This window comes from Diuraphis noxia, unplaced genomic scaffold (assembly GCF_037042655.1).
Source record: "Diuraphis noxia isolate RWA-SAM2 unplaced genomic scaffold, SU_Dnox_SAM2 contig0001, whole genome shotgun sequence".
Taxonomy (NCBI): domain Eukaryota; kingdom Metazoa; phylum Arthropoda; class Insecta; order Hemiptera; family Aphididae; genus Diuraphis; species Diuraphis noxia.
In genome coordinates, this window is record NW_028301711.1 from 96,333,599 (window position 1) to 96,354,249 (window position 20,651).

At 29.7% G+C, this 20,651-nt stretch overlaps 1 protein-coding gene across 2 annotated transcripts; it reads left to right on the top strand.

The window, feature by feature from the left end:
• The first annotated feature begins 10,700 nt into the window (after positions 1-10,700).
• LOC107168382 (uncharacterized) lies at positions 10,701-20,651 on the top strand. Of its 2 annotated transcripts, none has more exons than XM_089216041.1 (3): positions 10,701-11,220; positions 15,912-16,883; positions 18,873-20,651. In XM_089216041.1, the coding sequence occupies exon 2, from the start codon at positions 15,924-15,926 to the stop codon at positions 16,866-16,868; it is 945 nt and encodes a 314-aa protein (XP_089072167.1). In that variant the 5' UTR covers positions 10,701-11,220; positions 15,912-15,923; the 3' UTR covers positions 16,869-16,883; positions 18,873-20,651. The 2 variants fall into 2 exon arrangements, with proteins under 2 accessions (XP_089072167.1, XP_089072166.1); XM_089216040.1 differs by having other exon boundaries at positions 10,703-11,216.

Below are 20,651 nucleotides of genomic sequence, written 5' to 3' on the forward strand. Positions count from 1 at the left end.
AACCATCGGTCAGTTAGGGTCTAACCGACTACCGATTAATACTGTGTCTATAGTAAATGAGGTTGAACACTGCAGGTCGTGATTTTAAAGTAGGTTCAGTGGCTTACTGAAGTCTAAAATATATTTTATAAATGTTGAGCAGTAATGTGGTATTATTAAAAGCAATTGTACCATTCTTAAATAATACATGTGTCTATAAATTGAATTTTTTCTATTGTTGGCGGAGAAGATATATATATCTTGGGGTTTTACGGTTACTCATTTTATGAGTATATTGTATATATGTATAAAATACCTACCTACATACTACCATTATACCTATAATGGTTTCTTAATGGCCCATTTAAATATTAATATTCCCATCAAGACGTATAAAACTATAAACCGAACACTTTCTGTAGTTAAAAGCATTGAAAATTTATTTACATCGAATGATATAAGGTAGGTAAGTATGCTTATATTATTCAAATGTTATTCGTTCGTAAATGGTAAATCGAGTCATTTTAATTTTATTTCTTATCCCTCAGTATTATCATCTTGACATCTTTAATATTATTGTGACGTCGTTTCCAATTTTCCAACCACATTTCTACACTAGAATAATTACAGAATTCCATTTGAAAACACATTTTCGATATTATATTATTTTGTAGTTTTGTATCATGTTACAAGTTAATTATTTTTTAAAATTTATTGAACTATATTCTATAGCGATGAACTCAAATATATATTACAATATTAATATAAATTGTATAGGTATCTAATACAAATATAACGCACTATGATTGTACGTATTTATACATTTGTATTTCCCAATCATCACTACGTCTATGATATTGTTAAATGGTAACCTATATTATGTTATCTTGAAATATTTTTTTTTTTTTTTTGATACTTATTGACTAAACATTTTTGTTCAACAATTATTTTATACTTAAATGACTAAACACTAAAATATAAAAAATTTAGTTCAAGCTTACGGGTTTTCATTGATACCTAACCTTACCATAGGTAATGTATGAAATGCGTGAACTGTGAATAATAGTTGATGGGCAATTTATTGGTTACACATACAGTTGGGAACTGATAAACCTTATTAAAAATATTTTACGTATGCACCAAAGCATTTCTTGTAATTGTATACAATTCATAATTTCATAAAATTGTATATTTTAGATTCTGAGCGGAGCGAGGAATGTATTGATTTTACCATGATATGTGTGTTTTTTTTTGTGTGTGTGTTTGTGTCTGTCATCACTTAAGGCAGAAAAAGTACTTCGATTTTAAGCCGGTCCCACACGACTGGTGTACTTGGCCAACATTTGTCACTGGTGACATTACGCCAGTCGTATGGGAGGCTTCACAAGTACAATTGTTGGTTACTGGCTCGTACCGGAGGATTGTCGGTAAACCTGATACAAGTCAAAGGACCACCAATGTTTACATTCAACTTGGCGTTTGCTCCCACACGGCATGGCACTACATGGTGACTGGCCGTGCGAATTTTACATATCATACAATCCATGTGGGAGAATATACAATTACCATGACAAGTATACCAGCGCTGGGCATTGAATATACACCAGTATATACTTGTGAATATACACCAGTCGTGTAGGAGCAAAGACCAATGTTGGTCATATATCACCAGTGACAAATATTGGCCACTTCACCATTCGTGTGGGACCGCCTTTAGACTTCAGTACCTCGTTCGATCAGAAAGTGAATCTAGTTGGTACTTTGGTGAGTCAAAAGAAAATATCCCCAATATTTTTCTTAAAATATTCGGGTTAACAAACTAAAAATTAAGGAAAAAACAGTAGTTGAAAAATATTAAAAATACATAAGCATGATTTTTTTTATAAGCATTTAAAGTTCAAATTTTAACTTAATACGTAAAAATTACGGCAATGTTCAAATTATCTTAGATAGAAATTCATACGAGTTTTTCTTTTTAAATCTAAGATTTGAAAATGTAATACAAGGCTTCTAACATATTTTTACAATAGTAGTTAAAAAAAAAAAAAATACATAGTCACAACTTTTTTTACAAGCATTCAAATTTTAATTTTGACAACATATGTAAAAATCACGATAATTGGCAAATTATTTTAAGCTAGAAATTCATAAATTATTTTTCTTTTTAAATCTAAGATTTGAAAATTTTTAATAATCTATAATCTTGACAGATAAACCGTCTCCGCTAAAAATAGTTTTTCGTATACAATGATATAATATCATTGGATTCAAATTTAATTCCATCCATTACAATAACCCACTTGTAACCTATACTGTACAGCAGAGTGACATCCACGACTTACCCGCTTTTGTTTTTGTTTTTGAAAAATAAACAAATATCAACTTAATATATTATTGTGTGTAAGTGGAAAACCAACTTATCAATGCAGATAATAGGAAAAAATTTAAGTGTAGGGTAATAAATATTTCATGCAAACTTTTTCAAAAAAAAAAGTTGCATACATTATTGTTCTTCAAAGTTTTCTGCAGAGTAAAATAGAATATTGTATACATTTTATTTAAAACAAAGTTGGTTCAAGGGTTTGAAAAAAATAAAAATAATTATAAGAATACTCGACAAATGATTTTAGAATCTGAAGATCTTAATTTCATTAGCTTCTTGAAACATAAATATGCATTTTATAATATGCATAATTTATATTTCAAACGCGTAGTATAATAAATATTAAATAGCTCAAACAGCATTTTTAACCCCGCCAGTCTATTACATCAGAATATGATGGTACAAAGAATCCTAAGTATTATAAAAGGTGAAGGAAAATAGTATTTGACTATAATTTGGAAAATTTGAAAAAATAATATAATAATACGCAAATTATGTACGTGATTAAATTTCTCTGAAAAGGGTTTCTTTTGTTCGTAAATGTACAAAAATGAGATGCTGCCAATCAAAAGTAAAAATAATAATTACAGTTAAAAATGTGGCAATATAATTATTATACTTAAGTCTAAGAGTACCTATAAGTATAATTAGAACTAAAATAATTGACCCGTAAGTAGTACCCGTTTTTAAAAATAATTATCAGTCTTAATCAAAATTAAAATACATTTGAACACGAGTAGGAAAAATGTTTTTAGGCCTTTATAGGGACAAAAATGGAATGAAAAAATCAAGTTTTCTGTAAAATTTAGTGTTTGTGACACACGACTTTTGTCGTTCAACACTTAGTCATCGCCGGTGTATTATACGTACATCACCCGCTGGCGGCTACGCCCTCGCTGTGTTTGCCCATTTTCTGCCCTGATACATATTATAATGCGAAATGGAGATTTGCGTATTCCCTTTCGACGCCTTTCATAATATTGACCCTTCGATGCATCATAATAATATATAACGTATTATATTTTGTATGTAATTTTACGCCGTATATCGTGTGCGGGTGTATATACATAATGATATATCATATATATATAAGTATATGTAGTATACATGGCACACGTGCAGGCCGTTTCCCTGCCGAATTTGTCTTTTGCGCCTATTGTATCTATATAGGTATAATACTGGAAGTGTATACAACATATTATACTACACAGTACACATCATGCGGAGTAAGGATATAAAGTTTCGCACGTAGATTATTAGCTAATTGTACGCAAGATTTTCAATTTTATCGATATATTTTTACACCACCACGCAAGTAGGTCTTATTGTCTAGTTATTCTGTCCGGTTAATGGTTATAGTGGTTAAACCTACAGTAGCATATTATAATATACAAAGTGGAAAAGATTTTAAGGTAGATAAGTACGATGCTCCGCTTTAAAACGTGTTATACTATGTAATTAAGATGATATGAAGTATAAAAATATTACTACCTACCTACAATGTTATGATTTCCATACGAATGTCTTGGTTTTTTTTATCATAAATAATTTTATTTCTATAACCTTAGTCATGTATTATAATGTAATATACATTATATTACGGTGAAAATCCTATTAAAAATCCTTGATGCATACACAGCAGAATTTGTTTTGTTTTTATGATTAAACTTTCAACAACTATTATACAGTTCAATGCGCATTCAAACTACAGCTGATCACAAAAATCTCAATACGAATTCACTTGCATGTAGAAATATTAACAAGTTAATTCGTTTAATTAAAAAAAAAAGTTAATTCGCATCGCCTCTAAAATATAATAATAACTTTTTTCTTTTTAAAATTTCGGCCTTTAAGACCATACTGATAATGATAAACTTTGCCACCTATTGGCTATTGCTGTCCTCCGCTACTTCTCTCCAATTGGTACCGGGCTCTATCCTTTCAACTTCTCTTTTCACACCATCTTCCCATCTTAGCTTAGGTCTACCTAACGGTATTTTTCCTACAGGGTCTTCTTTGATTACCCTGTTTGCGCCAAGCATGGCCTGTTCAACATAAGTTTTCGTTTGGCAATCCCTCATTCCCTCACTATATTCGGTTTCTTAAAGAGTCTTTGGAGTTTTTATTAATTATTATTAATAATATGTAATTCATCGATAAAGAAGTTGTCAATAACAATGCAAAAAAATATCGTCTTCGGTATTACCTATCTAAGTTTTAATTGTTTCGGAATTGTAGAATATTGCGTGGACCTATAGTGGGACCTACTAAGTACGATCTCCGGAAAATGTTACTTCATATTTTATATTATTTGGGTATTTCTTTATGAATATAGTAATCATAAATAAACCACTAAAACTATACATAATATAATTTTTTATAGAAATATCTAATATACTATTACTTGTTAGTTGTTAACCATTATCATTATAGGTATTAGGTAACCGTTATGTATTTGATAAACGCTACATATCATAATAATTTATTTTAATAAAATTATAATTTAATTTTAAAAATCACTAGAAGAGAATATTAATTCAGCATTATAACGCAATTAATTTTCTATACCTACCTCCCTAACTTTATTTCAAGACAGGAGTAGAAACATAATTCAATGGACTAAACACAATTCTCATGCACATTGCATTAAATGACATTATTTCGGGACTATAGATATAATAGTATAACTCATAAGTCGTTCGTCTTATTTTCTCAATATTTTTTCTCATTATATTCACAAAATAAGTTATCATTTTTAATTTCCGCTAACATTTTAATTTGTACAAAATAATTATGTTAACTGAACGGCTATCGTGCTATGTATACTGTATTACTGTATAGTATATATTCTAATTTCTAACTTCTAGATAAGTAGATTTATGATGTAAAAACAACAGTTCGAATGTTTTATAGCTTATATATTTAAAGATTAGTGGTATACTACTGGTATACCAGATAATCACGATGTGTCTCGTACGAAATCCTACTCCGAAGCCGCCTCAATCAAATAGTCTCGCATTAGAAACCGCGCCAACATCATAATATCGCAATTTATTTCTAATTTGAATGCATTAATAGTTGGTCCCCTAATGTCCCTCCTTACCGAGGTGCTACATAAACGATCTTCCCCTTAATACATTATTTATTTTCTTTCTCAAAATATTTATTTATGTCATACTTAATACTGTATGTTAATCAGTGGTTGCTTTGGAAATAAAGTATTATAGGTACTCTAACTACTTTTAAAATGTAGCGTCCATAGCATTTTAATAAAACTTACATAATCATGGTGGAGGTTAAAAGTTTACATAACAATCCGTCCCATGCGTACTCCTTTAAAAAAGAAGTAGGGGTACGCTAGCGTATCCAAAAAAATTGTTGAGGTACTCAGTCCCCCCGCGTCCCCCTCCCAAGTCAACCACTGCCATGCAACTAACATTGTTAATTATCCCAGATTTTCTATAACTACTTATCGTTTTGTTACTATCTTTATAACTTTTACATTTGTTATGTTGTTCATATGCAATTCATTATCTTATCATTCTTGTTACAATGTAAGTTTATTTTAAGAATTAACTAATGTAAAATGTAATATTATATTATATATGTGAATTATTTGATTGTCGAAATATTATAATATCTGAATACACACAGAGTATATTCACTTTAAGCGAACCAGTACCTACTTCATAGAGTTCTGAATGATCCATAATTTTATGGACTGGACCAGTGAATTTTAATTATGAAGATTGAACTATTATAATATTAAAATTAACCGAGACCAGGCAGTTTTATTTGCAAATGGTTGAAAAAACTGAGATTGACCTGTTTTAAACTGTTGAATAAAATTGTGACAAAACCGTATAATTTTAAAACTGCTTAAAAAAGCAGAGATCAGATCGTTAAAAAAAAAAAAATACTATTTTTTTAAAAAGAACTTACCAAGTATTGGATACAAGTGATGCAACAAGGTTAAATCTGTCCGTAGCCCGTAGGTAGTGTCTTTATAGTGAGTACCATTTGTGTCACTTCACAGTACATATACGTACCCAAGGTAAAAATGATTGAAAATTATAAACAATAAAATTTGAAAATAATTATTATGTCAATAGCGTATTATTTTATTCGCACTATACCTAATTAAAATAAAATATAGGGAGTAGATGCCTAGGGTCCATGTAGTGTTTAATGTTTATGACGAGATATTTATTTTATGATGGTTAATTCGCTATTCACGGTTTACGACTTTACGAGCAACAGCGATAAGCCTAATAATAAATCAAATCAAATCAATCGTAGTGTGTAGTATATAGCCAATGGGCATAGTAAGTGTATTATTAGCGTGCATAAATGTAATGGTTATTTTACAAATTGTATCCAATAGTTTAATAATATTATAATAATAATTAAAATAACTATATTACCATCAAGTAGTTAAAACGTTTAACGATCAATAACATAATAGCGGAGTCGTCATTACGACAAAAATAATAATAATTCCTAGTGTTCCCGTATGCTAAAAATACTCAAAACTAAATAAAAAAATACGAATTTTCGAAATTTAAATTGAACCGATTCTGTTATTTTGATATAAATGTCCAACAGTCTAACCGAAGGACTTATTTTAGATTGGATCGAAACTGAACTTGTGTATAATTTGCAAAATCAAAAAACCAACAAATACTAGACCATACAGAACACTCTACTGTGGACTGTGGACTGTGGTACTATTGATTTTCACCGGTATATTAACAAATTCTCACCAATAGGTTTTTGATATACTGTAGTAATTTAAAAACGAATAACCTCAGACGTTCGACATTTTGTGAATGATGTTAAAATGATTATTTTCCACGTACCTATGGTAAAAAACTTAAACTATTTTTTTCGAGCTATTCAAATCACTTGGAATTTTTCTAAATTTTGTAATTTATTTTTCAGTTAGCAATTCATATTTTTCTTTTCGTGGCTAACATTAGAAAATGCGGTGTATTTATCAACATGTCATTTTGGGTACTTCAGTAATCCGGATGTCTAAAGTTTTAACATTTGCTGGTTTATCTAGATGAAAAAAATATGATTTTCACTCACGGCGATAACTCGGTTAGTTAATCACCATGAACGGCATAAACCATTAACAGATTAACATTACCATATTATTATCTAGTTCATGTTTTCATTAATAATTAATATTATAATGATATCGTGGTACAACTTAACCATAGATATCTGTTTTTTGTTAACATTAACATTATATATTTATTTTAAAATTTATAAAATTTAATGGTAATATTATTTATTTTAATTTAAAAGGATACTCGTATGTAGAGCTGTAGAGGAAAGTGTAATAATGTAAACACTATTATGTTAATATTATATTATATTAGGGAGACCAGTAATTTATAATTATTTGGAATTTAGAAAGTGGCTAATCCTCCCCAGTCATAGCCAACACCGACTTCGTCATTTACCGGTTACCATATTATTAGCCATTAGGAATATGTCAAGGTTTGTTGTATTATATTACAAGAAAAAAAATTAGAAGACCAAAGTTTAATAAAATGAAAGAAGGAATTTAATTGAGTGTCATCAAGAGAAAACAATACTATAAATTAAGACTAATAGGAATTTAAAACATGTAAAAGACATTTTAAAATATTTTAACAGGAACATTTTTATTATTTTAATGTGAAATAACTTTTCTCGATATCGATAATAAAATACGTATTTCACAGTCATCTGTTTTATTTTCATTGAGAAAATAATTAGATTTCGTATTTAACCTTAATAGTTTCTCGATTTTTTTCTGTTTAAACTTGGCGATTGTAAATTTTACTGATACTTCTTGTAGCGGAAAAGAAAACAATTAATTGTATGTTTTATGGACTAAAAAATATATAAAATCCAAATATCACAACTTTTAGTATACGTACCTGATACCTATAGCTACATAAAAACTACCTATTACTAATTTAATTTTAATTAGCTAGTGATCATTATTGAATATTATATATTTTAATTTACATACGCCTGCTAAACCAATACGTGTATTGTACTTTAATTTTTATTAGATTGCATAAAAATTGCCTATATCAAACTCCTTAGAATTAGAGCTAACAGCGATGCCAGGATTAAGATTACTGTCTGTAAGACAATATTTCACAAAAAAAATTCTCTCAACTGGGTGCATACGATAAATCCCTACACATTTTATATAAATAACATTTTTTATGGACCTTTATTAATTTTTTTCTGTGTAAGTACAAATGTATAATACATTTTGTATTATATTATGTTAAATTGCATACGTACAAAAAATGAATAAAAATGAAATATATTAGTGCTTTGAGTTGTAATTTTTAAAATATTAACCGATAAGCATTCAGTTTCTTCGACATTGACCATATCTCATTGTATAACTTAACCTACCTACAAGGAAAAAAACATACCTGATATAGTAATTTATTAAAATATTATTAACTATACTCATGTAGTATAGGTAATACGTTATGACGATGGAACAATAGGTCATAGGTTACTCGAGCGAGTTACTTATAAAAGTTTTCTAGTTATTCAATTGGGTGGTTCACATGAAAAAAATAAGTAAATTTCGGCCACTTTTTTCTTTGTTATGCATGTTGTTGAAAATAATCATCTATCTTATACGTAGTTTTTTGTTTTATAATTAAAATATAGGTAAGTGATTGATTGCATAAATTGTTGCCTAATTTAGCTGTGAACGACGTAGAATGAAAAATCCATTGTAGTCAAATTCTATTAGAGATATTATGAGAAGTATAACAAAAAAAAATAAATATGAATGAATACAATTGTTATTTATTTCATTCCCGAATCAACAGTAAAAAAGAATACCGATATCGAAAAACAAAAACAATAATTCGAGATAAATGTAGATTTCGGTAGATATGCTATTTGTTGTACCCAAGTATATATATATGATTATTTGTTAAAAAATAATTACTTGTAATAGCAGCATGCGTGCTGAAATATTCTAAGATTATAATAAAAAAATACGATTATGCAAACGGCAAACAAACGTTAGGGCATATATGGAGGTAATTAGATCTGAAAATAAAAAATATTCCTTAGCCGACAGTAATCAATAATTAATAAAATAATTACTGTACGCCCATTAAAGTAAATTAAAAGAGATGTGAGTGCCACTGTACATCCATTTGTATAGGGAGTCTATTGTTTGCTGAAAAAATTATTTGTTCAGTACAACGTTCCGATGGATATAATTCTTATTGATTATAAAAATAAATATAATAAAGGTGCTTTGGTAGTTGAAAAAAAACTGCCTCCATACGTCAGATATTGATTCGTATGGACATATTTTCATAAACTCGTACCACGAACAACGATAGGGTGAGAGAGGACGCTGTCATTGTCGTGTACTATTGTTATTACAATTGCAGGTCCTGACATGTCATACAGTATATTCATCACACAGGCTGCAGTCGACGAAGTTATTTTAGGCACCGTTTGGTTTACAATAATATTTTTATTCGTCAAAACGAATCGGGAGCATTGGTTACGATAAACCCACAAAACCAGGGTTGGTTACCAACTATAAATCAAATTCCACAAACAACAATATCGCCAACACGTCTAAATAATATTATTAATCGATACGACTGCAATATTAATCTAAGCTATATTAAGTTTATAACAAAATATTACAGTGCAAGGTCTAAAACGCAAAATATTAAATAAACAAGCATACAATATTGCACTCGTGTAGATTAAAAGGTATTAACGTGCGTAATAGTATCATAGTAATATAATTAAGTTGATAAAACACATTAATATGAATAAAATAAACGTACAATACTACAATGTGCGATTAATCTGATGTTTAATTCCAAAGTCTACACTAAAGACATCGTCTAGACAAGATTCAGACGCGGCTGATCAGACTCCAGATAAGGCGGAGGAAAAGTTTTCGCGCGTAAGTTGGACACACTGAACCAGCCGGCCGGCCGGCCGGCCTGATCAACCGACGCCAAACGGACGCGCAGGCGGCGGCGGCAGCGTTGTTGTAAACTGTAATAAAATCAAAACCGCCGCCGTCGAGTCGGAGAACCGTTTGGTGCGTGTGCACCTCACCCCGCCGCCATATCTACCATCGTAGTAGCGGGTGCGTGTACGTGCGTGCGCGCGTCCAGAGCCGCGTAACGGTGCGCGTGCGTGTGCCCGCTTCGCGTTTGTGCGTGAGCCCGCTCGAATAAGTGCGTACGCGTGCGCGGCCGCCGCTGTGCGCGTGCGCGAGCATTCTCGTTTGTGCGTGAGTGTGTGTGCGTTTGTCGTGCGCTTGTGTGTGACTGCGCGAGCCGTGTGCGTTTCGTAGTTTCGTTCAGTGTTGTTTCACTATCAATCCCAAGCGGCCCTTCGAACAAGTTACATACGTTGGTCGTCGCAGCAGTCCGTACACCGTTTTGTGTTCAACCACCAGTCCACCGTACGCGTTCTGTCGCCATTTCGACGTCGTCCGTCGTATTTGCTTTTCGTTTCGTTTTCTCCCGTCGCCGGCGTTCGATACTCGGCCGTTCGCCCCGGCTCGCAACATCACCCGTATCGCACGTGTTGTACGCGACCAAATCGTCGTCGTCGTCCCACTCCCCTCCTCACACTGTGCTGCAGTGTAAGTAGTAGGAAGTAACCGTTGCAGCAGTAGCGTTGTCACTTGTCACAGCTATCGCGCACGCGATTACCGCCGAAACGGTCAACCCCGGACAAGAAGCAGTCCCGCCGACGACGAGTTGCATTTGTACATTCGCGCATCCAGTGTTCATCGCTGACGCCGTCGCTGATATATCCGTTGATTTACCTCGTAAGTATGTTTTTTTCGTACGATTATTTCACTACGACTATTGTCCGTAAAAATTCTTTTGGGTGGCGGTCTTCGCGCGTTAAAAAACGGACGGTGCGGGGGGTGACGCCGCCACCACAGTCTGTCGGACGAACGGGTCTAAACGATTGCGCGCGTCGTCCAATTGTGTAATGGATTCGGCGGACGCGGTGGCGTCTTCTATCGATGCTCAGCAGGTGGTGGCTTGGAGCACCGTTTTGTATACGTATGTGATTGTTGTCATTGTTGTCATTGTTGCTGTTTAACAGTGTAGTGTGTAAGGGTGAGGTAGGGTAAAAAGGTGTTTACGCGCGCGCGTCCTTGCTCATACGACGCGTGCCTTTTGGCGGGTTGTGGTGAGATGAATGGTTTCTGAAAAAAGGTTCGGCTCAAAATTATTGCCTATGCACAATATGGTAATGCACTCTGGCACTAGTCACTGTTAAAATACTACAAGATAAATAGGTATATCATTTTATGCTTTGCCCCTTATATTAATTAATGAAAAATTTATTGATTTATAAGTAGACTATTAATTCCTATTGAAAAGTTTCATTTGCAGTATTATTCTGTTGTACTGATCACCGTGATCTCACTCTCAATCTTGTTACCTCAATTACCACTATGATGCCACGACTATCGTCAGTCCAAAATTCTGTTAGGCTCTCACCAGCTGCAATCATTTCCATCGTTAAAAGTTTGCATAACTTTGAAGCTCTTCTAAATGGTGAAATAAAAAGTATAGGAGAACCAGACACCATCATTTGAAATTCCATCTGACTAAGTTTATCTGGAGACGAAACATTAAAGGATAATATCCACTATCCATTTGATAACATGTTGAAAAATATTTCCGAAAAGCGGTCGCCAAAAATTATAAAACCTTGGAAAAGGGTATTCTGGAAAATTTTGTTCAAAATCCATTATGTCAGAGGTGTTATTGATTCCCTTTTGTAATCTGTTTATTCTGTGGTTATACTTATGTACATAACACTTTTCTAAATGACAATTCACATGTAGGTATTGTGTGACCAAAACGGTATTTAGACTCTAGTGATGGTCTGGATTATGGAAAAGTAACCATTTGCGTAAGTATATGGTAGAAAGTAGGATGTTTTTTTTTGCATTTACATTTGTCATTTGAATATAAGTGGTGAACTAACTTCTTTACATTCTATTTAGTACCTACGTAGATATGGTAATCAAATTTTTTAGATCGATGATTGGTGTTTGTATTAACCAGTCTTTTTATTTTCTATTGTATTTATTTTTTGTTAAGCTATTTATAGAGCTAAATATATATATATATCTAATTGTTTTGTAAGAAGTTATATTTTTATTTCTGAAAATGTCATCAGTTTGCCAGAAATAAAATACAATATAATTATCTTTTAAGTTGAATGTTTTTTTTTTTTTAAATTAATTTAAATTATCCATTTTAGACTTAGGTTATTGTACCTTCTAGAGCAGCGGTTCCCAAACTTTTTGCGGTGCCCTTTTTTGGACTAAATATAGCCTCTGTGCCCTGCTGTCAAATGCTACTTATTTTTAATAAATTTTAGAAATTTGATTGCTTTTAGTATTTTAATTACTTACCTTTGAGTGTGTATGCTAGATTACAAAAGAAAATCAGATGGTTATTAATTACACTACAGTAATTATCCATATATTACTTAAATAAAAAAATATTTATAATCACAGGTTACTTACTTACCAATTTTATTTAAAAAAAAGTAAAAACCTAATAAGCTTCACTGATATGACACCTTTTTTTATGTAACTTTAATAAATAATAGGTACCTTTAATTAAGTAATACTTAAATTAAATTTTTTATAAGAATTGTTTATATTATTATCAGGTATATAAGCTTTTACTTGTTCATAACATACAAAATTTTACTTAGCTTTGTAAGTTTATAGTAAATTGATCTTTTATAAAATTAAAAACATTATCTGGATTTTTTACGATATTCCAGTTTTTATTAAGTGAGTATGAACAAATGTTCAAATTTAAAATTAAATTTTACCCTATTATATATTTAGAAACTGAACTATCGTAAAAAAAATCCATATACAAAGATAATGTTCTTACCATCACGTTTCTTATTGGTGAATTCACTTTAATTAGTAATTTTTAAGCTAAAGATGATTTGCTGAGCCTAAATTTGCTACATAACTAACTTAAACGAAATAAATTGCCTGTGTAGCATCTTCTTAAAATTCAAATTAAGTATAAACATGTTTAAACTTAAAATATCAGTTAAATTGATTTTTATATAAATTACTTAATATGCAATAATGATATAATTGGTACCTACCTAAATACCTAATAAAATGAGTGAAGTTGATAATTTAGATGTTTCCTCGGATATTTCTATTTTAAATTGAGAGGTGTTTAAATATTTAACTAGGTTTTTTGTTTTTACTGTTTCAGTTATTTTAAAAAATAACCAAATGTTAAACTGTCAAGAACTGTCAATGTTAATCTAAAGTTAAGTTAGATAACCATTGATCTGAGTTAATTGTAGGTATTAGGTACCTTATAAAACTTAGTTTTATATAGTTAGGTAGGTATTGGATTTTTTTTCCTTAAAAATTAAGTCACTCTAGAATACATGTAATCAAACATCTATCGCTATATAGATGTTCTCCAAGATTTTGACTAACTCTTTCTCCTTATTATTCTCATTTTTGTTGGAATTGTTTGAATAACCTAGTTTGTGATCCCCAAGATGCAATCTCTCACTATTACTTTAGAATAAGGATTTATCTACTTATATAATTATGTAAAGACATTCCATATTTATGTTTTTGAGTTTTAACTACTGTTATGTCTTGTTTTAAATTGCATTAGTCAATTATTCAACTATAGTTTTTGAGAATTACCCTTGTTTGAAATAGGTACCTACTTAAGTTCTATGATGTATATTTTTAAATTATTTTATATTATAATGAATATTAATTTGTATTTACCTTAAAATTATCAATAGTAATGTAAACTGAGCTTTGTCCAAATTAATTTTTCATTTAATAAATATATTTAGTACTTGTCATAATCCTATCTGTCATAAATTAGATGGATTAGTAATTTATTCACCTAAATATAGGTATCTACTAATATCTGTTTGGTTGGCATAATCATTTTGGTATTAATATTAGACATTATAGAAATATAACAATTATTATTTATGAATATCACTGATCTTATCTGTATTACATTCATAATAAATAAACAACTACCTATCGTTCTTATAGGGTAGGCACCACATTTCTTATTTTTCATTTTTATCTGATAATATAGTGGTGTTGGTTAACGATATATTTTTTACTACCTAGTTAAAATTGTTTATTTTTTCAATATAATTTAATTTCATTAATATTTTTTCTTAAACATAATTAAGTTAGTAAGCAGCTAAGTACCTATGTTGATTATTATTTTCAATTATGCTACTTTTTTATTTTTATTAGACATAAACAATCAGTAGAATTAGCACAATAAGATTATTTGATAAGAGTATAGAAAAAATAACATGCAAGGTGTGATTAAGAAGCTGCCTATTAGTGACTCTTGGGTATTTCTTATTTTTTAAGTAGTTCTTTTACCACTACATAGAGATGTTAGTTATTGAAGTTTTATAAAAGGTCACGACACAGCTTCCTTTTTAATCTGCGGTTATGATTTCCTGGGAGTGTAAGGTTGGAAAGATTTTTTATGAAACGGTTAGGATGGATTTGGAGTCATTTGTGAAAACGTGTGTAGAAAATGCATGCTTCCTCCAATTGTTCTCATATGAAGATCGTTATAAAGAGTTTGGTTAGAGATATATTTTGGAATGTTTGGTTTTGATTAGTGTTAGATTTTTTTTTTAGAATCCCTCAGTTGTAGTCCATACGTCTGGATTGGTTTGAGTAGAGCTTTGTAGATTAATAGTTTGGTGTTTAGGGTGGATCACTAATTTCTAATTAACAGAGGTCTGAGCATACGCATGCGATTATTTAAAGGTTTGTCTTTTAGTTTGAAGGTGTTTATTCCATGTCAGTCTTTTGTTGATGATCAAGCAGTCCTAAATATTTTATTGTGTCAGATGTGGATAATTGGTACATTGTTAAGAGTTATGTTTGGACATATCCCTTGTTAGAGTGTAAACATTGTGTATATGGATTTATTTTGATTAATTTTGACTCTCCACTTTTGATACCATTAGATATACTTGTAAGTTTGATGAGGCAGTTAAAGGATCTTCATTGATGTCTAAAATTTCTTTGTTGTCAGCATAATCTGCTGCAATAGTTTGTTGCGTGATGGATTGATGATCAGCTACATAGGCATTGAAGATAAAGGGGAAAAGTATACCATCTTGTGGTACACTCGCTTTAATTGGTGCAGTTCCCGATGTCGACGAGTTAGATTGAACTTGAAAGTATCTATCAGTTAAATTATACTAATTTAGTATTGAATCATCAATAGGCATAATTGGCTAAAAATAATATAAAAACAAATAGACAATTTTTAGAATTACCTATACATAGTATACAGTATATGATTTGTTAAATCTTTATTCCTTTCTATAAAATATTCATATATATTAATTTGGGTACCTACCTACCTATTGTAAAATAATTGGATACTTAATGTTACCCTACTGTTGTTTAATTATTCATATACTTTTGTTATAGATACAATACAAAATGGATCAAGAAGGTGCTGGTAGAAGAAGGAGCTCAAGGTTGGCTGCAAGGGGCATAGTGACAACACCAAAAGCAGAGCTTATTGTTAAAAAGTCAGTTAAGAGTTCTGAAAAACCTAAACGATCGAAGCGTAAGACAACTGAAGAAATAATTGAATTGCCTGAAGCTAAGAAAACTAAAACTGAAGATAAGGCTTCTTCTGATGAGATTGACAACCCAGAAAAAAACAAAAATAAAACTAATAATGTTGATGAAAATGATGTCTCTGGTATTTCACCAATGGATGTTGACAATGTTGAAGAAACAAATGTGTCAGCACCATCTGATGTAGAGAAAAAAGATTTACCCACAGTTGAGGAAAAGACTGATGTACCACTTGAAGATTCCAAAGATCAAGAAGTTGTTGAAAAAGTTCCAGTCGCTAACGATGAAAAAGAAAAGGATAAGTCTGTTGAAACTGAGGATAAAAAATCTGAAATAATGGAAGAGCCCATTAAAGTAAAAGACCCTGAAATAATTGAACAGTCTAAAAATGATGAGCCTATACAAGAATCAGTAGCTTTGGAAAATACCAATGGCCAAAGCGATGAAAAGGAAAAAATAGAGTCTGTGGAAGAGATTGTAAACAATGATATTGGGTTTTGTGTAGCAACCAAAGATGTTACACCAAATGGCGAAACTGAAGACCAAGTTAAGCCTACAAATGGTGATGACCCAATAACAGTAGTGGAGGCAATAGAACCTATCAAAGTTCTCCATGTTGAAACTGATTTGAAAGCTGTAACTGCAACCACTGCCATCACCACTAATAATGATGAACCAGTTATTGAACAAGTTGAAAAGGAGCTAGATAAAGCTGCCGGAAATGTTGTTGATAATAATATAAATGCATCAGCTGATGACAATACACCGAAAGTGGACCAGTTATCAACAGTTGTGTCCTAATTTTTGTCATTATTCGTAAGTATCATTTAAAAATTAATAATGATCATTCACCTACATATTTAATTATTATTTATTATTTGTTACTGTACTTATATGAAAGGATATATGCATTTATTACCATTAAAAAAAAAATAATATCATTTATCTAATATCAGTAGATAACCAATGCAGTAGTAAATAAATAGTGTTGACTAGGTCACTACTGTCAGCTGATTTTTCTGCTATCAGTGGTGAATGTATATAGACATAAAAAAAGCTGATAATTTCAGTATCGCAACATAGGTTAGGTATAACTGTATAAGGGCATAGTCTTCATGTAAAAAGTGGTTTACTGAAAATGTTTATTTTTTTTAAATTTAATAAACCTAGGTACCTATAAATCGTTTTTTTCACTTGGGCACAGCCAGTGGCGTAATTTGGCCATGTTTGTGGGAGGGGGATAAAATATTTTAACACTTTACCTATACCCCTCCCCCCACAAAAAAATAAAAATAAAAAGTATTTATTATAAGCACCTTTCAGAATTCAGAGCAATATATTTACGTACACATGAGACATAAAATAAATTCCGATAAAGTGTACAAATCGATAAGTTATTTTTAGTTCAATAGGACTACGGAAAAATATTAGGATAGGATAAGATAGGACAGATATGACAATAGTCTTTCGATCGTCGTCGATCCACGATAAAATAATACTTTACTGCTCGGTGGTTTATTTTTGTACCACTACACAATGCATAAACAAACTCAAAACTTACACAAAACATATTCATATTGAAATAGTGATACTTATAAACTTGTGTGGCTGCATTTAGAACTAACTAGGTACGAAGTATTTATGTACAATTAGCATAAAGGATTTGTTTTTTTTGTATTATTTCTATAAAGTATAAATTATAGGCTATTTATAATAATATTAATTTGCCGAGGTATTTGATTTCAATATAATATACATTTATATAAAAAAAAAATAATATTATTATTAGATAAAGAAGTACATAGGTATGTAGTTAATCAGTCTTAAAAAAAAGGTCATGGGGGGGATACAACACCCAAATCCCCCCCGTAATTATTACGCCACTGGGCACAGCATAATATTAACTGCTATAGTGCCAAAGTAAATAAAAATTAGATAATATACAAATTCAAAAATAAAATTATATAATAATGTTTCCAAACAAATTAAATTCTAAGACTGGCATTACATACTATTATTTGCTGTTAGTTATTATTAGATTTCGGATTTATATTTTGTTAAAATATTTGAAATATGATGTTTATACCCAGAAAAAATTATAAAATATTCCTAATATTCTCAATTTCTTTTATCATTAGTTTAATCTCTTAAATACTTAATTATTTATTACCTTGTTAGATTTAGTATGCAATAAAAAAAAATTTTTTTTTAATGTTTTTAAAGGAATGTAGGTATAATATGTTATGTCAAATTTTCTGGAGTAAAGATAGTGTGGTGGTCTGTAATTATTAAAATCTTATATATACTGAACAATCTCTCAAGATCTACAGATGTTATATGAGAGTTTTTCAGGTTTATGGCCATTCATACAATTAGTGGCTGACTCTTGTATACTGGGATGTAACAATACTACATGCCATGTATATATGTGGATGACACACTTGTGTATTGCCTGACTGCTGCCGACTGTGTTTCTTAACTTACTTAGAGTATTGTCTATTTGTAATTGAACTTGTCATTTAAAAAAAAAATTATTATTACATCAAAATATCTTGTTTTTAAATCTATTTAATCTGCAAAAATCAATTAGTTAATGTAAATGCAAATCTTAAACCACTCCTGTGTTAGTGTTTTACTTTATTTTTTTCTATTAATATTTTTTAAGAAAAATTAAAATGAACTGAAAGTAGTGTATTATTATGATAAATTTAAATAATGAGTTTAATTGAATATCATGATTTACTGACCATTGATAGATTGTTTTTTTTAAATTATTTTATTAATGATTTTGTGATTTTCTTACAGGTTTTATAATGAAGAACATTTAGACTTACATTGACTTTCTACTGATAATATATTATAACCGTGCTCAGTAGTTAACATATTCTTACTTTGTTTCTTTCCTTTACATTATATACAATTTTTATACATAAGAATTGTAGTTAATATTTGGAAATAAATATGTTAATTGTACTTTGCCAAAAGGCCATCACGAAAACTCATCATTTTTTATGTAGAATTTATACAAAATTTATGTTGAAAAATTACTTATAATTTATAGTATTAAAAAAAAAAAATAAATTTTATTTATATAACTAAAAAAAAGGATAAAATAATTTTGGTACTTATATTTTAAGCATATTTTTGGTTTGTATGTATAATATTATCATTGTTTATTTTTTTATTTAATGAAAAACTTCATTTATTGGCCATTAATGGCATTACGAATTGTAAAATGAATACTGTTGTCAGTTTTCATAATTTATAATTTACAAATTACACAATGGTTATTTTATTGACAAGTAATATAAATTGCTAAAAAGTTAATCATTAATATTACAAATAAACAACTCAAAATGTACTGCTGATTGATTTCTTTTAATTATTTTAGCAATCATTTTATAATTTATCATACAAGACGTGTAAATAATTAAAATTGTATAAGTAAGCAAAAATTTCAATTTTATTTAGGAATTATTAGTGAAGTATCTTATATTAGAAGTGTTTTTCTTTTTAAATTATTAAATAAATTATCATAATATTCAGTGTTTTTTTTCTGTACAAAAAGTTTAAATTTTATTTAATATGGATGTGTTTGTACTTTTTGTTTTAAATATTATTTATAAAACATTTTTGTTGTGATCTTGAAAATGTGAGTGTTAATGTCTTATTTTAAAATCTATATATTTTTACCTCTTTCTATATTATTATTGTTTTACCAATTTAATACTGATGTGGAACCTGAAGAAGGTATCTAAGATGTTGTATTCCTTAATATTAAAAATATATTTGATGTAAAGTGGTAGACTTTCATGAATTGGTTTTTAATATGTATTAAATTTAAAAACTTACTTGCAAATTTATTTTAAATGAACTTTTCACTATGCTCATAATACATGTACTGAAATTCTATGGATTTCTAATCTGTATTTTGTATTGTAGTGAAAATGTGTGTATATTCCTTTATGAAAAATCAATAGTTTTTCAAGCTAATTATTTAAAATTAAACTGATTATTATTTAAAAAGCATTCATTTTCAGATAAACTTGATTTCAATTTTAACCACATAATGTGTATTCAAAATCCATGTATAATCAATAATTATTGATCAACTACTATTAATTGTCTACTTCCACTCCAAGTAGATGCAGTGTAATTCAACTTGTTAGTTCAATATTTAATAAATTCTTACTTTATATATCCTTGTGCTCTCCTACATTGTTTGGGTAACAGAACAGATAGTATTGTTAAATATAATTTATTGCGTTGATTTTGCTTGACAATACTAAGTATTGAAAAGTTTTTTATTTTTATTATGAATTACATTATTTAAAGTTAATCTATAACTTAGGTAGAAACCTTAAAATGTAATTGCATGTGTGTACACAGTTATACCTATACTATTGTATAAATTAATACATGTACATGACTGTCCAGTCACCTGCCTACTTTAATAGGACTGATATAATATTACCAAGATAGATATAACAGTATTGTTTCTCAATCTTGATGTAATTTATTTTTATGTTTATTATCAATATTATTTCATATTTTGTTAATTCGTTAATAAAATTGTCAATTTTA

Coding starts and splice junctions, on each gene's coding strand:
- LOC107168382 (XM_089216041.1), top strand. CDS start 15,924: ATGGATCAAGAAGGTGCTGGTAGAAGAAGGAGCTCAAGGTTGGCTGCA.